Source organism: Mirounga angustirostris, unplaced genomic scaffold (assembly GCF_029215605.1).
Source record: "Mirounga angustirostris isolate CCGP_5_RB_7025 unplaced genomic scaffold, mMirAng1.0.hap1 SCAF_9, whole genome shotgun sequence".
NCBI lineage: Eukaryota > Metazoa > Chordata > Mammalia > Carnivora > Phocidae > Mirounga > Mirounga angustirostris.
In genome coordinates, this window is record NW_026991717.1 from 121,157,559 (window position 1) to 121,180,914 (window position 23,356).

A 23,356-nucleotide genomic window follows, 5' to 3' on the forward strand; every position below is an offset into this window, starting at 1 on the left:
TCTTTTTCACTCATCATCCTAACCAAGTGACTTTTTTGAACCTTCATTTGAGAAGAGGAAACCATAAACACCTGAGCATGCTTGCTAAGGGCAGTGTTGATGCCTTTCTGAGCATTAGGAAGACATAGATCTTACCTTCAAGACAAAAAAGTAAGATCTTGGGAATACAGCTGCTCTTAGGTCTTTCTGCCATTGAAATATTTTTTTTAAAGATCTTATTTATTTTATTTGAGAGAGAGCGAGTGCGCGTGCACACATGCGTGAGTTGGAGAGAGGGGCAGAGGGAGAGGGAGAGAGAATCTCCAGCTGACTCCCTGCCGAGCAGGGAGCCAAGCTGGACCGGGGGCTCGATCTCAGGACTCCTGAGATAATGACCTGAGCTGATACCAAGAGTGGGACACTTAACCACCTGAGCCACCCAGGCGCCCCTGCCAATGAAATTTTATAATAATATTTAGGACCCTGTTCTCTGGCCTTGCTTAATCTTCTGTAAAGTGGGAACTAGAGCATTCACTTCTCAGTTGGCTCTATAGGAAGGACGCTTGACACATTTAAGGATCATTGCTTTCTTGTTTTAAAATTAAATAGAAGTGAATTGGGTTTCTGCCAATTAAGGGGGATGAATCTTATGTTGTCTGTAAATGACAGACAGGTCCTCTAGAAAAACCAGGAGGACCCAACGCGAAGTGAATGTAGAGTTACTCTGAGAGCTACAGAGGGATCTTTGCTTCAGGGACCAAGACATATAACTAAGTAGGCTATCCCTAAGGGCACAGACACCGCCCCTGAAGCCTCAACACTTCAGTCCTTCTATTTTAGCAGTGGAGACTACAGATGGCTCAGGAAGCTGGTAAGGGTCTTGCACACGTATATGCACACATGCATATATCTGTATGTATTCCTCTTCCTTTTTCTATTTTTTTTCCTTCCTTCCTGCTCCATGACTGCTCACTCCTTCTTCCTCTATGAAACAATGTAAATTTTAAAATGTGAAAATGGAAAGGTTTATGCACTTATCAGGAGTGGAGAATCAAGTTGCGGGTGGCAGAGAAGAGCTCCCTGGACAGTCCATGGCAGCCCTCATAAGGCTCCTCCCGTGGTAGCCGTGCTTTGCGAGGGGTGGACAAACCCTTTGTCTGGCACAGAGGTCTGCTGTGATGATGCTTCCACATTCAGGGTTCATGCATGGATTCTGAATCCTTTGTGATTAAAGACGATGAGTATTATTAAGCCAGCCTTGCCTGGTGCCTACCAGCCTTGACCCATTAGGATAAATGGACGTAGGGCATCAGAACAGATGTACCACCCTCTAGGCTCCCCCGGTCACCCAAGCCCACCACCCCAATATGACCAAGACCAGCTGGTGCTGGTTTAGCAACATTTATTATAACTTGGGATGTTTGAGGCATAGGTTTGGTTGAGTCCTACTTGGGCAATAACAGAGGGAAAATACACTCTAATAGAAGTGTTCTTTCCTTCAGGCAGCACTTCTATCTCAAGGACCTGCAAGTCATAAAAGACAGTCTGTCAACTTTTGATTTTCTAGACCATGAAGAGGAGTTGACTGAATCAGTTTGCATGTACCACAGAGGTGGATTTTAGCAGTAACAGGCATGAAATGACTGTCTGGGACAGTTCTTAGAGAGAAACAAAACCAAAACCAAAAACAATCCCCAATTCCAGCAGAGTGATGGGGAATTTGTGGCAGCCGTCAGAGGTATCATCTGAAAAAGAAAAGACACAACGTGATGCTTTTCTGCAAACTAAAAACAGAGCAGGGAGTTAGAAACCAAAGTACCACCATCTCTGAGGACTTGTTGAGTCTTTTCTTATACGCTTCTGTTGCCTTGTCACTTCCCCGCTAGACAAAAAGAGTCACCATCTTGTCTCAAATGACTATGTGGCTATTTTAGTGAGGATTGGTTACATGTCAAATGCAAAAGTTGTACACACGATCTCTCTACAAGGGTTTTGAAAGGGTTTATTGCAGTTTTAAGCTATTAATAATAATTTTTTTTAAGATTTTATTTATTTATTTGAGACAGAGAGAATGAGAGAGAGAGCACGAGAGGGAAGAGGGCAGAGGGAGAAGCAAACCCCCCGCCGAGCAGGGAGCCCGATGCGGGACTCGATCCCGGGACTCCAGGATCATGACCTAAGCCGAAGGCAGTCGCCCAACCAACTGAGCCACCCAGGCACCCAATAATAATTTTGAAAACATTCTAAATATATTATTCTAAAGGTTTATGTTATCTTAGAATTTTTGCAATTTTAGTTTGATTTGGAAGAATGTTTTAGACAAAAGTATTATTAAGTTCTTAGGAGTGCCTTATATTTATAAGTATTTGATACAGATTTTTGTTCTGGTATTAATACGTAATTGGATAAAACTAGATCTTCCTGTTAATTTTTTATTGAATTTTGAATTGAAATGGCCTTTGAAATTTTTCCTTGAAAAAAAACCCCACACATTTTTACATTAAAAAGTCATTTTTCTCTGGTTATAGATTAGAGATACCTTATTTAAGTTTCTCCACACATTTTTACATTAAAAAGTCATCTTTCTCTGGTTATAGATTAGAGATACCTTATTTAAGTTTCTCTTGCTAAGCCAATGGTAACACACACACACACACACACACACTCTCTCTCTCTCTCTCACACACACACACACACACACACACACATTCACTGTATGGCTTACCTATATCCATAGAAGTTAGGTGGCTCAGCTGTTGAGTTAGCAAGCTTGGGTTTGAGATCTCACCCTACTACTTGTTACTGGGGGCCTCACAAAAAATATCACCTAACTCCGTGACTCAGTTTCCTTCTCTGAAATCCTTGCCTTCCAACTTGATCACCAGTCAAAAAATTCCTTTATTTTTGAAGTTCTGGATTATTTTAACGTTCTTCCTCGAGAAAATTATTCCTGTTTTCTGATTCTTTAATACTTTTAATTATCATTGCTTCCTCATGTGTTTATAAAGATTAATTGAGTTAATATCTGAAATGCACTTAGTACCGTGTCTGTAAATCCCTTGTTTTGTTATTGTTATATCCTATGTAAATCCCTTGTTTTGTTATTGTTATATTCTCTTTGTACAGGATCATTTTATATCAATGAGGCACATTTAAAAGCATTGTTGGAGATTTTCTTTATCAGGGCAGTTTGGAATGTTTCTCTAATTTCTTTCTCTCTCTAATTTTGGAGACACTGCTATCTATGAGAAATAGAAACAAATATAAAATATAATCTGTTCAGGAAAGGATGTACTTAAGTAGTTTGAAGTAAGAACACGAGCTTATATTACCATCTAGAAAGTTTTTTAGACTCTAGTCCAAACTCTTATTCATTCCACAGTTCATACCTGTCCCTGGACATTGGGGACACAAAAGAGTCCTTGTCTCACTCTCTGGTAAGATTGAATTAATCTAATAGTTAAATTAGGAGAGGAAATGTGGCCAATTAAATCCCACCACCACCACTACCTCCCCCCAAAAAGTGATTCCAAGTAGAAAATTGCTTGTATGAAGTGATATTGGTGAATTTTATGGGTAAATTATTAGTTTGGAAAACCACTTGGCTTTAAGTCATAAAAGAATGATTCATTTGTTTTTCTTTTAATTTTGGTTCTCTTCTTCTTTCTTCATTTAACAATATTTCTGAGCTCTTACTTTGTACCAAATACTTTATCAGAAATTAGAGATATCAAGTTGAGCAAAACACACAAGACTTCTGCCCTCATGGGGCTTATATTCCAGTAGGATGAGACAAACGATAAAAGTTTTAATAAATGGGGGCACCTGGGTGGCTCAGTGGTTAAGTGTCTGCTTTCGGCTCGGGTCATGATCCTAGGGTCCTGGGAGCCCCGCATCGGGATCCCTCCTCAGCGGGAAGCCTACTTCTCCCTCTCCCACTCCCCCTGCTTGTGTTCCCTCTCTCTCTGTGTCTCTCTCTGTCAAATAAATAAATAAATAAAATCTTTAAAAAAAAAGTTTTAATAAATGATTTAGTTATAGGCAGTACAATTGTTGAGTTAAATAAAGAGGGAGATGTGATGGAGAACACATGAAATGCTGATGGGGACTTCCTGAAATAGGAGAGTCTGAAGAAAGCCCATCTTAAGCCTGAAACTTAAACAGAATAAGAATGGACCGGTCATTTGAAAATCTGCAGAAAGAACATTTCAGGCTGTAGGTAGAGCAAGAGCAGAGGACCTTGAAGGTAGGGATGGTCTTGAAATGTAAGAGCAGAGGTCCTAGAATGTGAGCAGGCCTCAGAACCACCCAGAGGGCTTGTCACAACTCAGATTCCTGAGACCTGCCCACAGCCAGTAGGTCTGGGCAGAGCCTGAAAAGGCACATTTGTCAAGAGCTCCCAGGTGATGCAGGTGCTAATGACTGGGGACCCACCCTGTGAGCACCACTGGGGTAGGGAGGGAGTGAAAGGATGAAGGGATGACTGGAGCACTGTGAGCTGGGGGCCAATAGTGGGAAGTGAGCTGGAGGAGGGGGCAGTGGCCCTAGGATTTCAGCCTCAATGGCAAGTGCAAGTTTAGTCTCAGGTCAATGAGGAGTCATTGCAGGTTCTTTCAGCCCTCCCTCACTGCAACTGCTCTTGTTCTGAGGTGATTATAACGTAGTCTTTGTAGTCTTTGAGGATTATCTGATTCTGCATGGCACTCGCCCCCTAATTCATGTGCAACAAATTCCGTGGAATTTGAAAATAACCTGTAATTCCCTCTGTTTTAGAGTCCTGACCAACCTTTGATGAATAGGACAGATCACTCACTTTGCACAGCACGGATAGTCACCCATGCTCAGGTTTCGACAGTAGGAGACATAGGCAGATCAAGGGGCTGCAGTTCAGATCAGCTCAACATTGACTGAAACACGTTCTCTGTATGTGGCACTGTGCACTTAACCCAGCAAGGATATAGTCAAAGCATATTATGATTTTTAGCAGCAGGCAGCATTCAATCTTTTGGGGACAAATACTAAAAAAACATATGAAACAATTAGAGGATTATATAAGCAGAGGACAGCACAGTGTGTAATAAAGTATTAAATTGAGCATTATCATATGTAAATGTTAATGATGCAGATAATAAGTGCCATAGCCACTAAGAAGTGGGAGAATTGTTCGAAGTTACTAGGGAATGTTTTATACCAGGGAGGCCTTCAAGCCGGTCCTTGAAAAATGGTGAAAATTTGGCTAGTTAGAGGGGAAGGGAAAAGCATGGAAAAGCCTTTGTCTTCAGATTCAATCAACATTCAAGGAATTACTGTGTTTTCCCAAAGTTTTTGCTGTTCTGCCTTTCAAAGGAAAGCCTTCCATGTGTTTCTGATTCTTGAGTACAATTGAATTACTAGTCCATTGTCTGGTAAGAGCTGTTTGGTCAGGGAGCCCTGTGGACTTCTCAGAAACTTTTATCCTTTGAGAGAAGCTGTCCTGATTTGCCATTGTTAATGAAAATTGCACTACACAATGCTCAAGTTTAAGACCTACTGAGAACATGACCATGAACCTCATTTCATCTCCATATGGGGGAACCACACGGCATATAGAAGCTGCAGAGACCCAGCACCAGTGCTGCCCCCCGGTGGTAGTAATTGTCTCGAACTTTCTTATGTCATATCCTAATAGCTTTGTATTAGAAATGATGGTCTGTATTGCTTCTACCCCTCATGAATAAATACAAAATGTCTCGCCACCCAGAAGACAAACCCTTTGTAGTCATGTATCTCTTTTGAACATGCATCCTTAGGACTCTGCATGCATGCATTTCAATATTCTGTGCCTATGTGAGGCTTTGTTTTGGAAACGGTGAAATATGCACTTATTGCAATGGATATATTTTTACCCTGTCATGTGCTCTTTTGCATCAGATCCTGAGTAATATATCTGACGAGTCAAAGGGCTCGCCTCCTTTGCTGACTCTCTTGGGAGTTACCCTGAATATTAAGATATTTCCTGTTAGCTCAGATAATTTCAAAGGTGCAGGTTTATCTTTAATAAAGATAAGGTTAAGGCAGAAAATAGAAATGAAGAAGAGTGAATGGTTAAAGAGAGAACCCAGGCCAACCTAAGAGAGATTTTAATGACAATCTGTAAGGTAGAGATCACAAAACTTTATCAATTGCTTACTCATTCTCCAGAAAAGATTGTGAGAATGCCCCCCAAATAAATGTAATTATTTATATGTCAGATACGAGTACTGATGTACTTATATATTAGTTGTTTATGAAAGACAAACAAAAATAGAAGTAATAAAGAAAAAAATTTTGAATGAATGTAATTTCTAATATTTTCTTCCTATCCCTCAAATAATCCTCTTTTGCATCCTCTGGCATATGGATGCTGCTTTTGAATATACCCTTCTGTAGACCGATAGCACCAGCACATGGTGCAATATACTGGTTTTCAAACTTTAGACTGCATCCCAATTTCCTGGAAGCTTGTGAAAACACACATTTATACCTCTTTCTGAAGTTTCTAATTCCATAGGTCTGGGGCCCCATCATTTGCATTTCTGACAACATTTCTGATGTCGGTCTGAGAACTAACACTTTAAGAACCACTGATGTAGTTAAGAGCTTGAGTCTCAGAAGTAGTTTACCTAAGTTGGATATCGGAGTCCTTCCGTTACCAAATGTGTGACCTTGGGTAAATTATTTTACTTGTATGAGCTTACTTTTTTTTCCTTTTTCTTTTAATCTGTTAAATGGGTGATCATAATTACTTACCTCTTAGTGTCACTGGAGATCATAATGAGATAATGTAGACAAAGTGCTTAGTACCCAGGACTTACCACCTACAAAATACCAAGACATGTTGGCTGCTATATGCTTCTCTTCCTCTTCCTCTTCATATCATCAAACATCTTTTTAATGTCATAAAGTAAACTTTAGGGATTTTTATGCCTTAAGTCATAAGAATCGTGGGAATAAATTCTTCTGCTTTACCATTATACGTTTAGAAAGACCATATTCCAAATGACGTGACTTTCTAGTTGGATTGTAGAGGTGAAGCTCTTTTGCAAAGTCTGCCTAAGAGAGAACAATGTGTTCAGCCCTCTCCCTTCTGTGTGTAACTATTGATAGTTTGTGGCTAAGTGTGCATTTCTGTAGTCTTTTGTATATACTGATTCTTGTTGCATGATCTAGAATTGACATTTTTGGCAGTTGTGTTTTTTTTATTTTTTATTGTTATGTTAATCCCCATACATTACATCATTAGTTTTAGATGTAGTGTTCCACGATTCATTGTTTGTGCATAACACCCAGTGCTCCATGCAGAACGTGCCCTCTTTAATACCCATCACCAGGCCAACCCATCCTCCCACCCCCTTCCCCTCTGGAACCCTCAGTTTGTTTTTCAGAGTCCATCGTCTCTCATGGTTCGTCTCCCCCTCCGATGTCCCCCCCTTCATTCTTCCCGGCAGTTGTGTTTTTGAATGTTTTGGGGCATGGGAGTAGCAAAGTCGAGTGCTTGCTTTGAACTTGTTTGATTGTTAACACTTCTCTCTCTCCTTTTTTCTTCTCTCCCTGTCTTCCTATGAATTACTAGGACCAAGTACCACCTGCCAGGAAGATTCATGTGCCAACCAGGGGGTCTGCATGCAGCAGTGGGAAGGCTTCACTTGCGACTGCTCCATGACGTCATATTCTGGAAACCAGTGCAATGATCGTGAGTACAACCTTTTCCATACTTGGGAGTTTTATCAGTGTTTAGAGGTTTGGAGAAACCTTAAGAGACATTATGTAAAAGGATGGCTCTTCTGAAAGACTTGTAAGCAAATTCCTCCTCCAGAAACTTGGAAAATAAGGGACTGGTGCTCTTAATGGATGAGCAAAGAGACATTTCTTGCTCAACATTACTAGATGTTTTCCCATTTGCTTACTCCCTGTGTTTTTTCTTTAGATTAGATTGCCTGTGGCTGAGAATCAAAAAAAAAAAACAAAAAACAGTTCAAGCAATATTTTTGTTCTAAGGAGTTCAGCTTTCCATTAGCTAAGTCATCTGGATAACAATTTTGAGACTCTCACATTTGCATTGTCTAGAATTTAGAGGTTATTTAAGGAATGTAACTATTTTCTCAAAATTCTGCGTTTAGAGAACTTCTTAGATCTTCCAAATGATGAAGACATTCAGAGTTTATTATTTTTTCCAACTAGAAATGTTTAAAGCATTCTCAGGGGTTTTTCAAATGTTGGAAATTCCTTCTGGCTAAATTTATTGATATCTATTGGGTTTGTATGTACATGGTCATTCTGTTTATATATGCATTTCTATTTTGTACATATATTTATATGCATATATCTGCGTATTTGGTTCATATTGGAAGAGAGCCAGTTGTTATCTTTGTCCACTAGCAATACTTCTATCAGCTGATTTAATTCTAGAAGACTGGTTTCAGGGAGGTGATTCTAGAGATGATGGTGGAGATACTTCAGTTCTGTTGGAATTTATAACCCGTGTCTCCACTTCCTTGTTGTGTTACTTTCCTAACATGGCTATTTTTAAAGATGAGCCAAAACCTGAATTTTCTGAATACCTCTATTACAAAGAGATTTGTTGAAAGCCCTGACGTAGTGGATCCTGCTGATCTTCTGATTTTCTAAATGGTAGGAGTTTATTTTACAATCTGAACTCGTAGTTAGTTGGCCTCTTTGTTTTATAAAAAGATACATGGTGTTTATCTGAGCAGATACTAAAGTCACTTTGTGGTTGCCTAAGTGGGAGCAGGTACTGATTACAATGCCGTCTCTATCGTGTTTACTTGGTTTTTCTTGAATCCTTATTTCTCAACTTTTTTTTTTTTCATGTGCATAGTTGCCCCTTGTTCTGTTTCTCATTTTTCTCCTAGCTTTTTGTCTCTATGTGCTCTGTCAGTCTCTTAAGATCTATCTGGAGAAACAAGTGGGGATTATATCAGTGTAGAGAGAAACATCTTTGATTCTCATTGATCTAATGTAAGCAGTGCCTCTAGATCTGTAACATAAAGGACACATTATCTGCAGAAAGTTTTGGCATCAGGTTGTTCTTTTCAAGTACTTGGTATTATTGAAAGTTTTGTTTCCATATTTATGAGTTGGAAATACTGTTTCACTCTGAAATAGGCAGTTATGGACCCATTCAGAATATCTGGGCAGTTGTGCTATATGCTCTTTATTTTCCCTCCACTTTGTCCGCATAGGATTCATTGGGAAATCTTTTTATCCTAAATGGTGGCATAATGCTTCTTTATCCTCTATATCATAAATACAAACCACTCCTGGTAGAAAATGGTCAGGATGAGACTGCACATAGAAAACACAGAAAGGTAAGTTACTCTAACTATGGTGAATAGCATGGTCTTCAGAAGGTATGTATACATTTTTCTCTCATTGACAAGTTCCTTTTGGCCACCCAGTCCCAGGCATCGTTTTCTGCTAAAAATCAACCAGGATTCTTTCTGGCTTTCTATGATTTTTTTCTGACTTGTCAAGAGCAGATGGTGTCTCAGTCCAGAATGAAGACTGTTGCATTATCTGGCTCGAACAATTTATCAATATATAATGAAGTACTAGAATGGATTGGGAAATGTCAACTTTCTTTTGTGACAGTACCATGTCATCCTTCAAAGATGTTTCTGAGATATCCAGGCCTATGTAGTGCATTCTGGGTTTTATTCTGTAAACAATACAGATGAAGGTTTTATGGCAGAAGACCTCTGAGGCCAAGTTGTTAAAAGAATCTACTTGCCTCAACTCCTGTTGGAAAGCAGACCAGGCTCGTGTGATTAGATGGCTATATGGAAATGTGAGCAAGTGCATTTTAATTGCAGAATGTAAGGAATATATAGAGTTCAGATAGATATAACTGTCAAATGAAGATATATGCTTTTAATGAGACCAACTGCGTATATCAGAATGTTAGGTTGCTTAAAATTGTACACTAGATGCCTCTGAATCCAATGATCAATGTTGAAAGTATCGGGGGAACTTTTTCTTTTGGAATTAGCATGAGAGCCAGTTTGTTCCACCTAAAAAATCAGCCTTACCTCTACATCATAGATCATAACTTTCTATATCAACCTTGACCTTTAGAGTTGTAATTTGGTACTTTATCTCACAAACATCTTCAAAATTAAGTTACCTATTTTATTTTCTCTGGGCCTATGTTAGCAAATTCTTGGTAGCTTAGCTTGCATCAGGAGATGAGCCTTCACCTTCAGTGTTACCAGCAGATTCAAACAAAGCTTGTGCTTATTGTTGGCAAAGGCCATAGGGAAAATTGCAAAGAAAGGGGAACAGATACCATAAGTGAATAGAAGAGGAAAGATGAAGAAGAAGAAATAATGGACAGAAAAGCAGGGCTGAGTCTTATATGGAAGAACAGAGGCCATTAGTAATTGCTTTGGTAGCATGCCTTCCACAGGTGGCCTGCCTTTGACCTAAATAACAGAAATGGAACATGACGTGATAATTGGCGTGTCAAGGAAATCTGGCCTTTACCTGATTTTTAGGAATAGTGTATTCTAAAGAATGTTGCATCTATCTAAAATACATTGTATTTCTTACAATGCTGTCATAGGAACCTATGGTTGGTGAAAGATTCTATCTAATGGCAACAGATTTTTTGGTGCGGGGCTGGAGGGGAAGGTCTGGATCTCTCATTTTCCATGAGCTATTTCTCAGGATAGCAGATGATCTCAGTTAATGGAAATGAAAAAAAAATCACAATTTCTTACTGCACATCCAAGAATAGAAACTCGTTTAATAGGAAAGTGCTAGGTTTTGATATTTTTCAAAATAAAGGTTTTGGTTCAGTTCATCATGTATAGAAAAGTTACTTATATCTGGGCATGATTTGCAAGTTTCTAAAAAAATGTTGCATTTTTAGGGGTCTCCACATTTTTCCTAGCATTGGTTCTTTCATTCATGACCTTTGATTTTTCTTGCCTGTTTGCCCAGTTGGGTGTTGGCTTGATGATTTTGAGGCACTGTCCCATAGATATCACCTCCATGAGTAGAGTTTATGTTTAGAAACTATATCTCATTTAGTATGAGTAGACCAAGCATGGGTGGGTTTAACTTTATTCCATCATTTTCTATGAGCGCATGGTGGATTGATGGAGGCAGTGGGGTGAATTTCAGGTTTAGTCTTATAAAGATAGCCATGCAAAGCTGATACAGTGATTGTGAAGGTGTGGCATGTATTCTCCGTGGCTGGTTATCTTGTGTAAGAATGACTCACTTGTATTGGAGGAAAAACAAAAGTCGTCTGATTGGAAGCCCAGGTATAATTGATTTACTAATTGTCTTATGTAGTTTTAAGATAAGATCTACCATTTCACGGAGTAGCAGATTCACAGGGAGTTTCCTTTAGGTGACTTTTAGGGCTGTTTTGAAACTCTAATGAACAAAGTCATCCCAGAAGTAATTTTGAGTTCATGTAGAATCCAGTAAGATCTATGGAAGGACACACCAGTAACATTCTCCAAAGAAAATCTTCAGTTCTTCTGAAAAATTCTTTTTTTTTTTTAAAGATTTTTATTTTATTTATTTGACAGAGAGAGAGACAGTGAGAGCAGGAACACAAGCAGGGGGAGTGGGAGAGGAAGAAGCAGGCTTCCCGCCGAGCAGGGAGCCCGACATGGGACTCGATCCCAGGACCCTGGGATCATGACCCGAGCCGAAGGCAGACGCTTAACGACTGAGCCACCCAGGCGCCCCTTCTGAAAAATTCTAAACAGAGAGGGCTTACTTCTCAGATGGTGCATACCACCCGAGTGCCAACTTAATGATGGGGCTACATTTTAAGAACAACAAAAGAAAGGGAACCTTACAAAGTTTCTCATAGGGATATTCTTTTTGGATATTGGGTTCCTACTGGTATTTAAAATCAGGACCGAGAGCCTGAGAGATTTCAATATGTTGTAGTCATCACGCCATCAGGCAAACCCAGAATCCCTTTCCTGTGATGTGGGGAGGGCGGCCTATTGTTGAGTTCCTCTCTCCACAACACCTCACAATGTTGCACAAAATCCAACTCACTTGCACGTACCCACACATACACAAAAGCATTGTCATTTCTGGGGACTTTGTGAAAATAGCGATTTTAAATACCTTACATCAGTCCTTAACCACCATAGTTACCTTTGAGCGTGTTTTGACAATTGTTTTGAGTTGTGTACAATTTTGGGGGTCTCATTATTGCTTCTGTGCCCTAAAGAATTGAATGTGGAACAGTGTGTGGCACGTGAGTGCTTAAAACACAACAAGTCGCTGGAATTAGATACCAGGTGTTTATAATGGCTTTGTGGGAAGAACAGAAGGAAATAAATGTGGGTCCTCAGCCCATCCTCAGCAGCCAGCGACCTGCGTTACATCACTAGTCCTACATTGCGGGCTACTTGTTGGAGAAATTGCTAGGTTCACACTGGCATGTAATAATAGATGTTCTTTGCCTGCAACAAATCAATAGCAAGCAGCTGTGGATCGTGCAGACAGTGGAGTGTGAAGCTCCTTTTCAGACAGTTTTCTGCTGGAGTGCCTGTTAAGCCACATCATTGGCTATTGATTGGTCTTTTGCTTTTTGTTTATTGTGTGGGTTTATTTTTTTTAATGTAGGTTGGTGTATTGATTAAATCTGTTAAAAACACATTTCCCATTCAGGCTTCAGAAAAAATGAGCAATATATGCATTACTTAGTGTACAAACAAGGCAATAGACATGTGTATGTTCATTCTCTCTCTTGGGTCCATCTAGATACACTGGCATTATGTTGTGAGTCTGTGTTGTTATTTGTACAGCAATAATTTCCAAGGATATCAGACTACAGTGTGTCCATGTTTTCAGTTATGTGTTTAATTCCTACCTCTGTTTCCAGGTTCTGCCTGTCCAGCAAATAAGCCGTATTTGAGAAGCTTAGTATTAAGTTAGTTGTTTGCTGCTTAGAACACTTCATCATTTATTCATTCGTTCACTCACCAGACCTTTCTTATTTGCAGATACGATCATGACAAGATACACCCCTGTTCTCAAAGACATTACAGTCTCACGGGGAAAGACACACATGGAAGTGCTTTAATAGAAATATAAACCACATGTAGTGAGGGCTCATAAAGTTGAGAGGCGTCAACTCTGCCTGGGTTGGAGACTCCATCAAGAAGAGCTGCTATTATTAAGAAGTTTTTCATTGACACATGAGTCTTGAAAAATTTCTAAGTACTTTCTAAGCATATATGGTAAGAAAGAAGGCTGGAAAGGAAAGATAGCATCCCAGCAAGAGAGAGAGAGAGAGGCTACAGCTGTGGCTGGCTGGCTCTTTCCTTCCACTCTTTTTTCTAAGCATCTGTGTGGTTAAGATCACACTCCATGTAAAGTTTGTGCTCCGCCTTATTTTGTTTTATGCAGCATGATATGCATTTTTCAAAGTACAGAAAATATTATTAGATTTCATCATCTCGTTTAGGAGAATGTCCATTATGGCGCTCATTTCTTTGGGATAGAACCCTCCATGTTGAGTCCGGGATGAGGACTAACAGGCCCTAAATCTTCTTTCATTGAACCAGTGTTAGACATTTACCTTGGGAATATATTTAAAATGAACCAAAATTTTAAAAAGCTTTCTTATATATATCTTATTAAATTATAAAAGATAGCATAGCCATTAATTTAATTAGCTTTAGAATCAAACTACTTTAAATGTCAATGCTAACTCTTAACTGAAATTGAGTTAGTCACTTAGCCTCTTGAAGCTTTGGTACAGCACAAGGAGTATGATAGGTTCTTAATAAATAGAAGTAGTGATAATTTTTATTGTAACTAATAATATTTGACATTTGTCAAGTCCTTTTTACGTTCCTGACACTCTACTAGGACCTTTATAAAGATGTCATCCCTTTAATCATCCCAAAGTTCCTATGAAATACTTTTGTCCTGACTTTAACAATGGGGACACTGAGGTCACACAGGAAATAGCTGAGTGAGGACTTGAATCCAGGTTTGTCTGACATGAAAGCTCACATTCTTATTAGATTTGCTACTACTTGATATTCATTAGAAATAATAAGATAATAATAATAATAAGATGAACCATGAGAGACTATGGACTCTGAGAAACAAACTGAGGGTTTTAGAGGGGACGGGGGTTGGGGGGTGGGTTAGCCTGGTGATGGGTATTAAAGAGGGCACATATTGAATGGAGCACTGGGTGTTATACGCAAACAATGAATCATGGAACACTACATCAAAAACTAATGATGTAATGTATGGTGATTAACATAACATAATAAAATTAAATTTAAAAAAGAAATAATAACAGTTTAACATCACTAATTACTAGACTAGAGTGCTTAAAATGCCAGGTGGTCAAGTCTTTAGAGACAACCCAGTTGCATAGGAATATAGGGTTGGAAAAGAGAAGCTCTTTGTTCTCGGTTGTTAATTTTATTATATTCTGGAATTCTGAACCCTTTAGCTATCTCTGCCTCAATATGAAGATAAGACTTTTTAATTAGAATATCTTGAGATATGATAGAATTAGAATATCTCCCCATATCCCCAAATATTTATATTTTTATTCTTTGTTGATCTGGATCTTCTGATTTCCATTTTTTTCCTTTATTGCCATCTTTATTTTTGTAATATAACATAGTGAATGAGACCTCTGATGTGGAGTGGATGGCCTGTGTTGAAATCATGACTCTGTCACTTAATTATTATTATACTGCTTTGGAATTAATTAATCAAATTTGTATTAATTTGTGTCCCCCAAATGTGGATGTTTATAGGTCCTATCTCACAAGAATGTTGTAAGGATAAATTGAATTCATAATTGTGAAGATCAGGCCATGGCATATAGTAGCCTGTGTGGAACTATTGGTCATTTTTCGATGTAATTTTCAAAAGTTAAAAACTGGCCTCATGCAAGCATAATTTTCATAAAGGTAAAAACATAACTCACATAAATACAAGATGAATGTGTCCCAAATTTATTTAACTCCTTAGTGAGGAAAACAGTAAGATGGTAAAAACATAAGCAAGATGGCAAAAGAATATTTGAAGAACTGGATATTTATAGGCATTTAAAAGAATATTAAATATTTGGGTTAAATATAAAACTGGTGACTGTCTCACAGGGAAAAAGCCCTTAGCCTTAGGTGTTATCTTTTCTACCAACCATTATGTCTCTACTAAACAAAAATCGACAGGTTAATCATCTCACAGAGTGTGGCCCCAATTCATAGTAAATACCAATGTCAAAAACAGGTACATTTTCCCATTGAAGTAAATATTTCTTGGCTGGTATTGTTTTTTGTTGTTGTTGGTTTTTTTTTTTTTTTTTTAAGATTTATTTATTTGAGAGAGCAAGAATGGAGAGAGAGAGAGTACATGAGAGGGGGTAGGGTTAGAGAGAGAAGCAGGCTCCTCGCTGAGCAGGGAGCCCGATGCAGGACTCGACCCCGGGACTCCAGGATCATGACCTGAGCCGAAGGCAGTTGCTTAACTAACTGAGCCACTCAGGCGCCCCTTGGCTGGTATTGTTAAAACAGTGTCTTTCTATGACACTGAAAGGGCACATGACTCTCTCCTGGCCATTTTTCTAAATTTTGGATAATTTTTATTAATAGTAGTATGATATATTCAATTTCAGAACCTTTTTGTTACCTTGAATACCTCTATCATACTCAAGTACCTTTTTTAAAAAAACAAAACAAAACAAAACATTTAGCTGTGTAGCAAAGACTGTGCTGAATTCGTTGGGTCATCCTGTCCTCTTAACAACCCTAGAAAGTAGATACTATTATGATCCCAGTTTTACAGATGAGGGAACTGAGACATGGAGAAGTCAAGTGATCTACTCAAGGTCACAAAACCATTAGGTCAGGGGAAGGATTCAGCTTTATATGTCTGACTGCAAAGTCTGAGCTCTGGACTGCTGATGTCTTCCGAATGCCTCGAGAGCTTCCTAATGAGGGCTCATCTAAATGCATAGGGGGTTTAGATTTACATTAACCATGGAGCTTGACTACTGCTGCATCAATTACACTCTGATTTTTAGTGTCTACATTGTTATTTGGTAGGAGGGACATATCTTACGCTTTTTACTTTGTTTTAAATAAGGGCATCATTAGGATTGATCCGATGCTCATGTAATAAGATCAGAAGTTCCATCAAAGTGCCATTTTGCAAGTTTGGTAAGTCTGGGCAGGCTGGGGCTGGAGGAGCAGCCTGGTACCATCAGAGGCAAGATCCAGAAGGCAAGACAGTTAAAGAGAAGCATTCACAAGCCAGCAGGACCTAAGGTAATGGCTAAAGTTATATCTTTGCATCTGTTTTTCATTCTTGGACCCCAGATATTCAGTGTAGCTCACAGGATGTCAGGAGATGGCAGTTAATCCCAGGGTCTTCTAAGAGCAAGGATGATGGTGCTGGTATTCTTGGGGGCAGTTTCATCGATGCGGGTTTTCCCTTGTTGCCCTTGGGAGTCACTCTTGCTTATAATTTCCCCTGATATCAAGAAGGGACAATTTTGTATCACAGATCTGTTCTATTGCTGATTTTAGTGTAAGTGCAGAATCAAAAAAAGATTGAGAGCCAGGACTACTTGCAGCTTTTCTTTTCTTTTTTTTTTTTTTTTAAAGATTTTTATTTATTTATTCATGAGAGACAGAGAGAGAGAGAGGCAGAGGGAGAAGCAGGCTCCCAAGGAGCAGAGAGCCCGATGCGGGACTCGATCCCAGGACCCTGGGATCATGACCTGAGCCGAAGGCAGACGCTTAACCATCTGAGCCACCCAGGCGCCCTACTTGCAGCTTTTCTTTCGTATAACCCTGCATGGAAATGACCTGAGACTCATAGATAAAACATTAATTTCTACAAACCCCAGTTGACACTTGGACCTATGGTTCAAGGAGAAATAAGTCTCTACCATGCAGGGTCTGATGGCTTCCCAGGGATGATTATGAGTTGTTGGAATCTGTGGCCTCACTAATTTCACTTCAGCCATCTTTAGCATGCTATATGTGTAGACTGATTTTATTGCCTATGTTTAATTACAGCCCATTCATTTCTGGTGTGCTTGGCTAGCTACTTATTGATGGTGATGGCAGTAATCCACTGAGAGCTGACTGGTTCACAGAAGATAATTTTATATTACCTTGTTAGTCATAGACAGGTACAATTTTAATGTATTTTTCAATATAGACTTATAATTTCCTACATTTATTTCCATCTATATTTATTTTTACTTACATGCAAAGGCAGAAGAATATGTAAACTATTTTATTTTCTCTTATTAAATAGAGCTAATAAGTATAATTTGATTTCCTTTCCTTACTTTTTTTCTCTTCACTGTTCCCCCCACCCCCGTGTGTGTGTGTGTGTGTGTGTGTGGTGTGTATTTTTTCATTGAGGTAAAATTTACTTTTAACAAAATGCATGGATCTTAAGTGCATTTTGACAGATGTTTATAGCCATGTAACCAGCATGCCAGTTGAGATAAAAGACAGTTCCATCTTTCCAGAGAATTCCCTTGTGCTCCTGTAGTCTCTCCTTCTCAGAGGCCACTGCTGTTTGATTTGTATCAGCATACATGAGCTTTGTCTGTTCTTGACTATATATAAATGGAATCATATACTATGTGATCTTTTGTTTCTGGTCTCTCTAGCTCCATAGAAGGTGTGTAAGACTCACCCATGTCACCATGCATTCTAGCTGCCTTGCCCTCTTCTGATCCTTAGCTCTTCTCATCTGGAGGAATCTGCAGGTCTCCACCCGGGGACCCCTCCCTGCCACCCCTTTGTAGTTCTTGTCAGGCAGTAAACTGGGGCAATCTGAGCCCTCGCTTTGTCTGTCTTCTTCCTCTCAGGAATCCCTTTCTTTGCCTGATGTTCAGCGTCTTGTGAACCATTGTTTCACATCTGTTGTCTTTTCCTCTGTTGTTTCAAGTCCATTGTGGATCGAATCTCAGTTACTCTCTCTAGGTTAGAAGTGGACATCACCGGTTTCTTTTTACCTTGCACCCCGAGATTGAGGGTGGGGGGCAGAGGAGGGATGAGGACTTAACACACGACGTGCCATTGCTTTAAGCCGCAACCTCTGGGGATGAAGTGAGGTTTTGCATTAGTCCCAGAACAGCCCTGGCAGTGTGGAATATTTCAGGAACCATATTTTGTATTTTGGGGGTTTTTTGGGGGGCAGGGGAGGGCCCTTCTGTAGTAATAGGCCTTCTTCAGTCAAAGAGCCTTCTGCAGCCAAAGAAGCTGTGCAAAGCTAGTTACATACCTAGTTACATTCCTGCAAATGTGTCTCCATCAAGCATCTGGTCATCTGAGTTTCTTTCATGAGGTCCCCATTGCTTTTTCCCTCCAGTCCCTCTGATAACACTTGATTAAGCTCAGTGGGTGCAGGGATTGATGTGGCTCTTGCAGCTAGCTGTTCTTATTTTCTTTACCTAGAATTATAGTTTGTTTTCTCACCTGCCTTTATCCTGTGGATCTTTGCTGCCTGATCCATGTCTCTTTGCCAAATGAAGTTAAGAGGTGTTTTCAAACAAACAAACAAACAAACAAAAAATGGAAGATCTCAGGAAAGTGGAGGTGTTTCTCTGCCAGGGACTGTTTTGGCTGTTGACTATTCTTATTTGGATTTTTAGGTGCTGGTATGCACTTATTATTTTGATGCATGTCTACAAAAAAAAATGAGGGGAGCTTGCATTGCTGATGTTTTTTAGTTTTAACTAGTTATTTTTTTTTATAATTAAGGTTATACAAGCTCACTATTGAAAGTCTGTAAAATGCATCAAAGTGCAAGATAGTAGAAAAACATGTATAAATTTACCAATTATTTATATGACCTTGTTTCAGGATATGCATGATGTCAAGCACAGAGTAGATGTTCAAAATGTATTTGTTGGATGAATGATTAAGCCTTGCATATTTGCAAAGTCTGAATTGTGCAATGGTTCTAGTGTTCTTTTCATGAAATAAGTAGTATTTCTAGAGGACTAGGTATTTTCTTGCCAGATCCGATGCTTTGGGCATGCAGGAATTATAATGAGCATCTCAATATACAATTTTCTTGTTCAGATAAAAAATGGAAATGTCAAGATGTTTTCATTTATTTTCTCTCTTGTCCTTACCCCTTCTGCAGAAAGCCTTGCCATTTCTGAGCAGTTGTACATAGATGTATCTACATACAAGTAAAATGGTTTTGTAGTGGATTTTCGTTGGAGGGCAAAGACCCTTATAATGTATATGGGGAAGGAGCCTCAGGTCCCAGGTTTTTGTTTTTGTTTTTTTCCTTCTGTGGCATCCACTTCCAAAGAGACATTGCAGTTTATTTCACATGATGAGATTTCTTATAACGGTCTACTCTAGAGTTCTAGTGTGAGACAGTAGAACTCGTCCACTTTGACATCATTCGTCAATTTCTGCTGCGTTTCATGTTATCTAAAACTAGTAACATATGAATGAAGCATTTAGATGTACTATATACTGAAAAAAAGTAAAACACAGAGATTTCTTGATTTTTCTACACTGTGGACTGCAAAATTCAGCCAAACCTTGTAAACTCTTTGCAGAAATGCTCAGGAGCATTGATAGAAAATGGTAATGTCTGACTCTCGGCATTATTTCCTAGTAAACTCACTGGAAACTTTCTGTAATTGACTCCCAACTAAATAAAAAAAGTTGCAGTTTTACCTGGATATCCTTATACGAGTAAAAGTAAATACATGTTAATATAAATAAAAAAGAATATGTGAATGTATACATACTATAAATACAAATTTTCTTTAGGGTTTTTCCTAATTGTTCTTAAAGAATTTTTCTATCCAAATGTCTTTGTTTCTATGTCTTACAGTGTCATGTGTGAACTTTTGGTTACATCTCATCAACTGATAAGTTGTATATTATCTGTAATTGTATAGGTATCTGGGCCACAGAGGAGGTATCTGTCTCCCTTTGAAAATATTTGATATTGGGGCGCCTGGGTGGCTCAGTCGTTAAGCGTCTGCCTTCGGCTCAGGTCATGATCCCAGGGTCCCGGGATCGAGCCCCGCATCGAGCCCCGCATCGGGCTCCCTGCTCAGCGGGGAGTCTGCTTCTTCCTCTCCCACTCCCCCTGCTTGTGTTCCCTCTCTCGCTGTATCTCTCTCTGTCAAATAAATAAGTAAAATCTAAAAAAAGAAAAAAAGAAAATATTTGATATTGATTGATATAAAGCCCCTTTATCCCATGTGAATACTCAATATTTGGGGTACAGTTTTATCTCTGAAAAAGGATTTAGGCAAGCATCTGGGATTTATTTATCTTTAAGAATAATCTTTCTCCTCTTGCTACCTAAAATTCCCATATGGCTTCCTCATGCTGGCACTCAAGTGTATCATCTAGTTGAAACTCACATCAGTGCCCTGGCACTGGGGGGTGTGTGGGGGGAGCTTTGGAAAAGGGCCTGCAGCTCAGCACACACAGCATCACACATGCCTGTTGTCCCTAACTCGTGAAAAATCCCAAGAACAGGGAAAAGCGGAAAAGAAATGTATTAAAATAAGTGAGTTTAGCCAAACACACGCTCCGTGTTGGTAGAGGCTTTATTCCAATCCCCACAACACCCCACACAGGTTTCCAACATCTAACTTATTTAATTTGCATTTGGATTAATTTAGCATATTTTCCTATTACATAAAGTTTAATGAACAATAAACACAGCTATAACCAAATCTCACAGCTATTTCCCAGTGTGGGGTAACATTCTGCATTTAGTTATATTTGGTTTCCTAGGTAATATCTGATTGTGGCTCCATCTCCTAAAGCTGCATCTCTTGTCACATGGAATGTTTTGGTGGCAGATCCTTTAGACAGAGCAAATCAGGAAGGAGTATCAGATGAATTCCACTGAAGCCATGGCAATGAAAATCAACTGGGCAACACAGGGTGTGTTAAAAATGCTGCTCCCTGCTGCATTCCCTTGGCAGTCTCTGAGCTCCCTGGGGGTGGCCTCCCTGCTTTTATTTCTGAAATCTATCCTGTGTACCAGTTACAGATTAATTTTCCCAGAGCACTTTTTTTTTTTTTTTGGTCTTATCACTCCTCCGCTCATGAGCCTCCAGTGCCCCTCTTGTAGCCTAAACCCCACTCTTGGTTTTTTTAAAATTGGTCTATTCAACCACCTTTCCTCTAATATTTGTGGCTGTGTGCCCTCTAATAAGGCCAGGGTTCTCATTGTCACATGTCACTATCTCAACAGTTTCTGTGATCATCATAGCTCCATGCCCTTGGTGCTCCAGTTCCTCTGGTTAAGGTTTCCCTCCCCTTGGCCTGGCTTCGGGGTCCAGCCCGAGTCTCACCTATTCCCCGAGTTTTCTCTGACCACTTTAGTCTACAATGATCTCTTCTCCAAAATCCCGCTGCATTTATAATCAGAACTGAGAGACAGAATGACTCAGCATCTAAAGGGGGATTAGTGCGGACTTCAGATTAAAAAGAGGGTTCACATCCTAGCTCCTGTCCTTCTAACTAGGTGGCCTTTGGCAATTAATGCAGCACAACCTCACAATAAGTACCTTGTAAAAGTTTCAGTTTTGTTAACAGGATTAGAAATAATAGATGTAAAGTGGAGTATTGACTTAGGAAGAGTTTTTGTTCCTGGTAGCAGCTTAAAGTAAAACTGTAACCCTCCCATTAAAAAACAATGTTACCAGTAAATAAAACAAGTAGAATTTTGACTAGATTAATTACCACTTTTATTGTGTATTTACCCTATTTCCTAGACAACCAACTTGCATATATCGTGTTGACTATGTTTTCCTCTAGAAATTATAGACTTGAGCTGTGTTGGGTGGATGGAGTGGTAGGGTTTACTAGTATTAGGTTATTCATGTGGCACTGTTGTTTTATATGTTCTAACTTTAAATGTAAACATATTCCTGACTCTGGGTCTGTATGATTCAACCAAAACCTAAGTAAATTTCAGAGGATTCTACTACCCTTCCTATAAATATCCTGATTTTTTAAAGGTAGTACTTGCCCAGGCTCCCAAGAACACACCAAGGAATTCTGGTACCTTCCATAATCTCATGTCTTATTTTTGGTGCTTTCTTGGAATAGAGGAGAATCACTGTCCAGGAATCTTTGGTTCTTGTCACTTATCAGACCAAGGGAACAAAACTGCCCTCTCTGTAGCCTCTATTATTACCAGAAATCTTAATACATAAGCTTAACTTTGTAGATAGTACCTCAGTTTCAAATCAGCTCATTTGCAGCAGTAACACACAACCTAATTTAGCTTTCACAATGGACTGTTTACAATAGATGATTTCAGCCATCTCTCCTCGGTGTGTTTCCGAACTCTTTGAGTCTGGGGCTCTAAGGACAGGACAGGCCAAGTTTGATATTTGATACAACTTTAACTTTGGACCTGAGGTCAAATAGTGGAAGCCCCGTGGCCAGCCTCTTGTCCCTTTTTCACTCTTAGCAGAAAACAAAAGCCAAACAAACAAAACTAGGGAACTATGGAATCTCTGGTTTATTATCTGAGCAGCCTAAAGTGGTAATTATTGCCTGCCATGGGAAGTTGGCTACCTATTGATCTCCAGTGGAGTTTAACTGCGTTAAGAAGCCAAGCCTCAATAACATTGCATACCCATTACCCAGGAGCCCTCCAGAATGGGGTCAGCTGCTGAACACCAGGGGATTAGACCCAAATCTCAATCATGGTGACTTTGATAATCAGTTTCAGTGAACAGAATGCTGTTAGGTTTTTGGAACCTATGAAGCTGATAGTATTCGAGGAAAGGAAATGGGATGAGTGTGACTGCTTAATGTGTGGGAAGAGGATTGGTGGAGAGGGAATCCAAAAGAGAAATTTCAGCCATCTTCAGAACAGGCACTTCCAAGAATAATTAGGGAAGTAGGGAATTTTCACTTCCAGGCTCTATTTGTTCCTGAGAACAAAGGTGTAAGAGTTTGAGATGATTGAGATTTAAATTCATTTTAAAGTAGACTCACATGGGAATGATTTTCTCTTCATATTCAGTTTATTAATTAGAGGGAAGTGTGATTTATTTACTTCTGAGCCTTTGTATAGTAGAAATGTGTTTATACAAATGGTGTTTATTTTTGATGACAAATAGTTGATGCCAAGTAAGTAGTAGACCACAAATGATTAACTAATTGTCATCACATGGGCACACTGGTGTGTATTTTCCTAATGCGAACAAACTCCCCCATTTCTTCAACATCTATGCCTTAACTCTAATCTGGATATGCCAAATTCACGTAATATCTGCTGATACCCGTTTCAGTGAAGGAGACTTTCTTCCCAATCCTTTTATTCCTGGAATCAGAGCACAATTCACACT

General features: G+C 39.3%; 1 protein-coding gene across 1 annotated transcript in view; it reads left to right on the top strand.

Moving 5' to 3' along the window:
* The window catches only part of NRXN3 (neurexin 3), a 1,531,407-nt gene that overhangs the window by 749,746 nt on the left and 758,305 nt on the right, over window positions 1-23,356 (top strand). Inside the window, exon 12 of the mRNA XM_054513824.2 lies at window positions 7,571-7,690. Within this exon, the coding sequence (XP_054369799.2) occupies window positions 7,571-7,690 (120 nt within the window). The remainder of the gene's footprint in view (window positions 1-7,570; window positions 7,691-23,356) is intronic.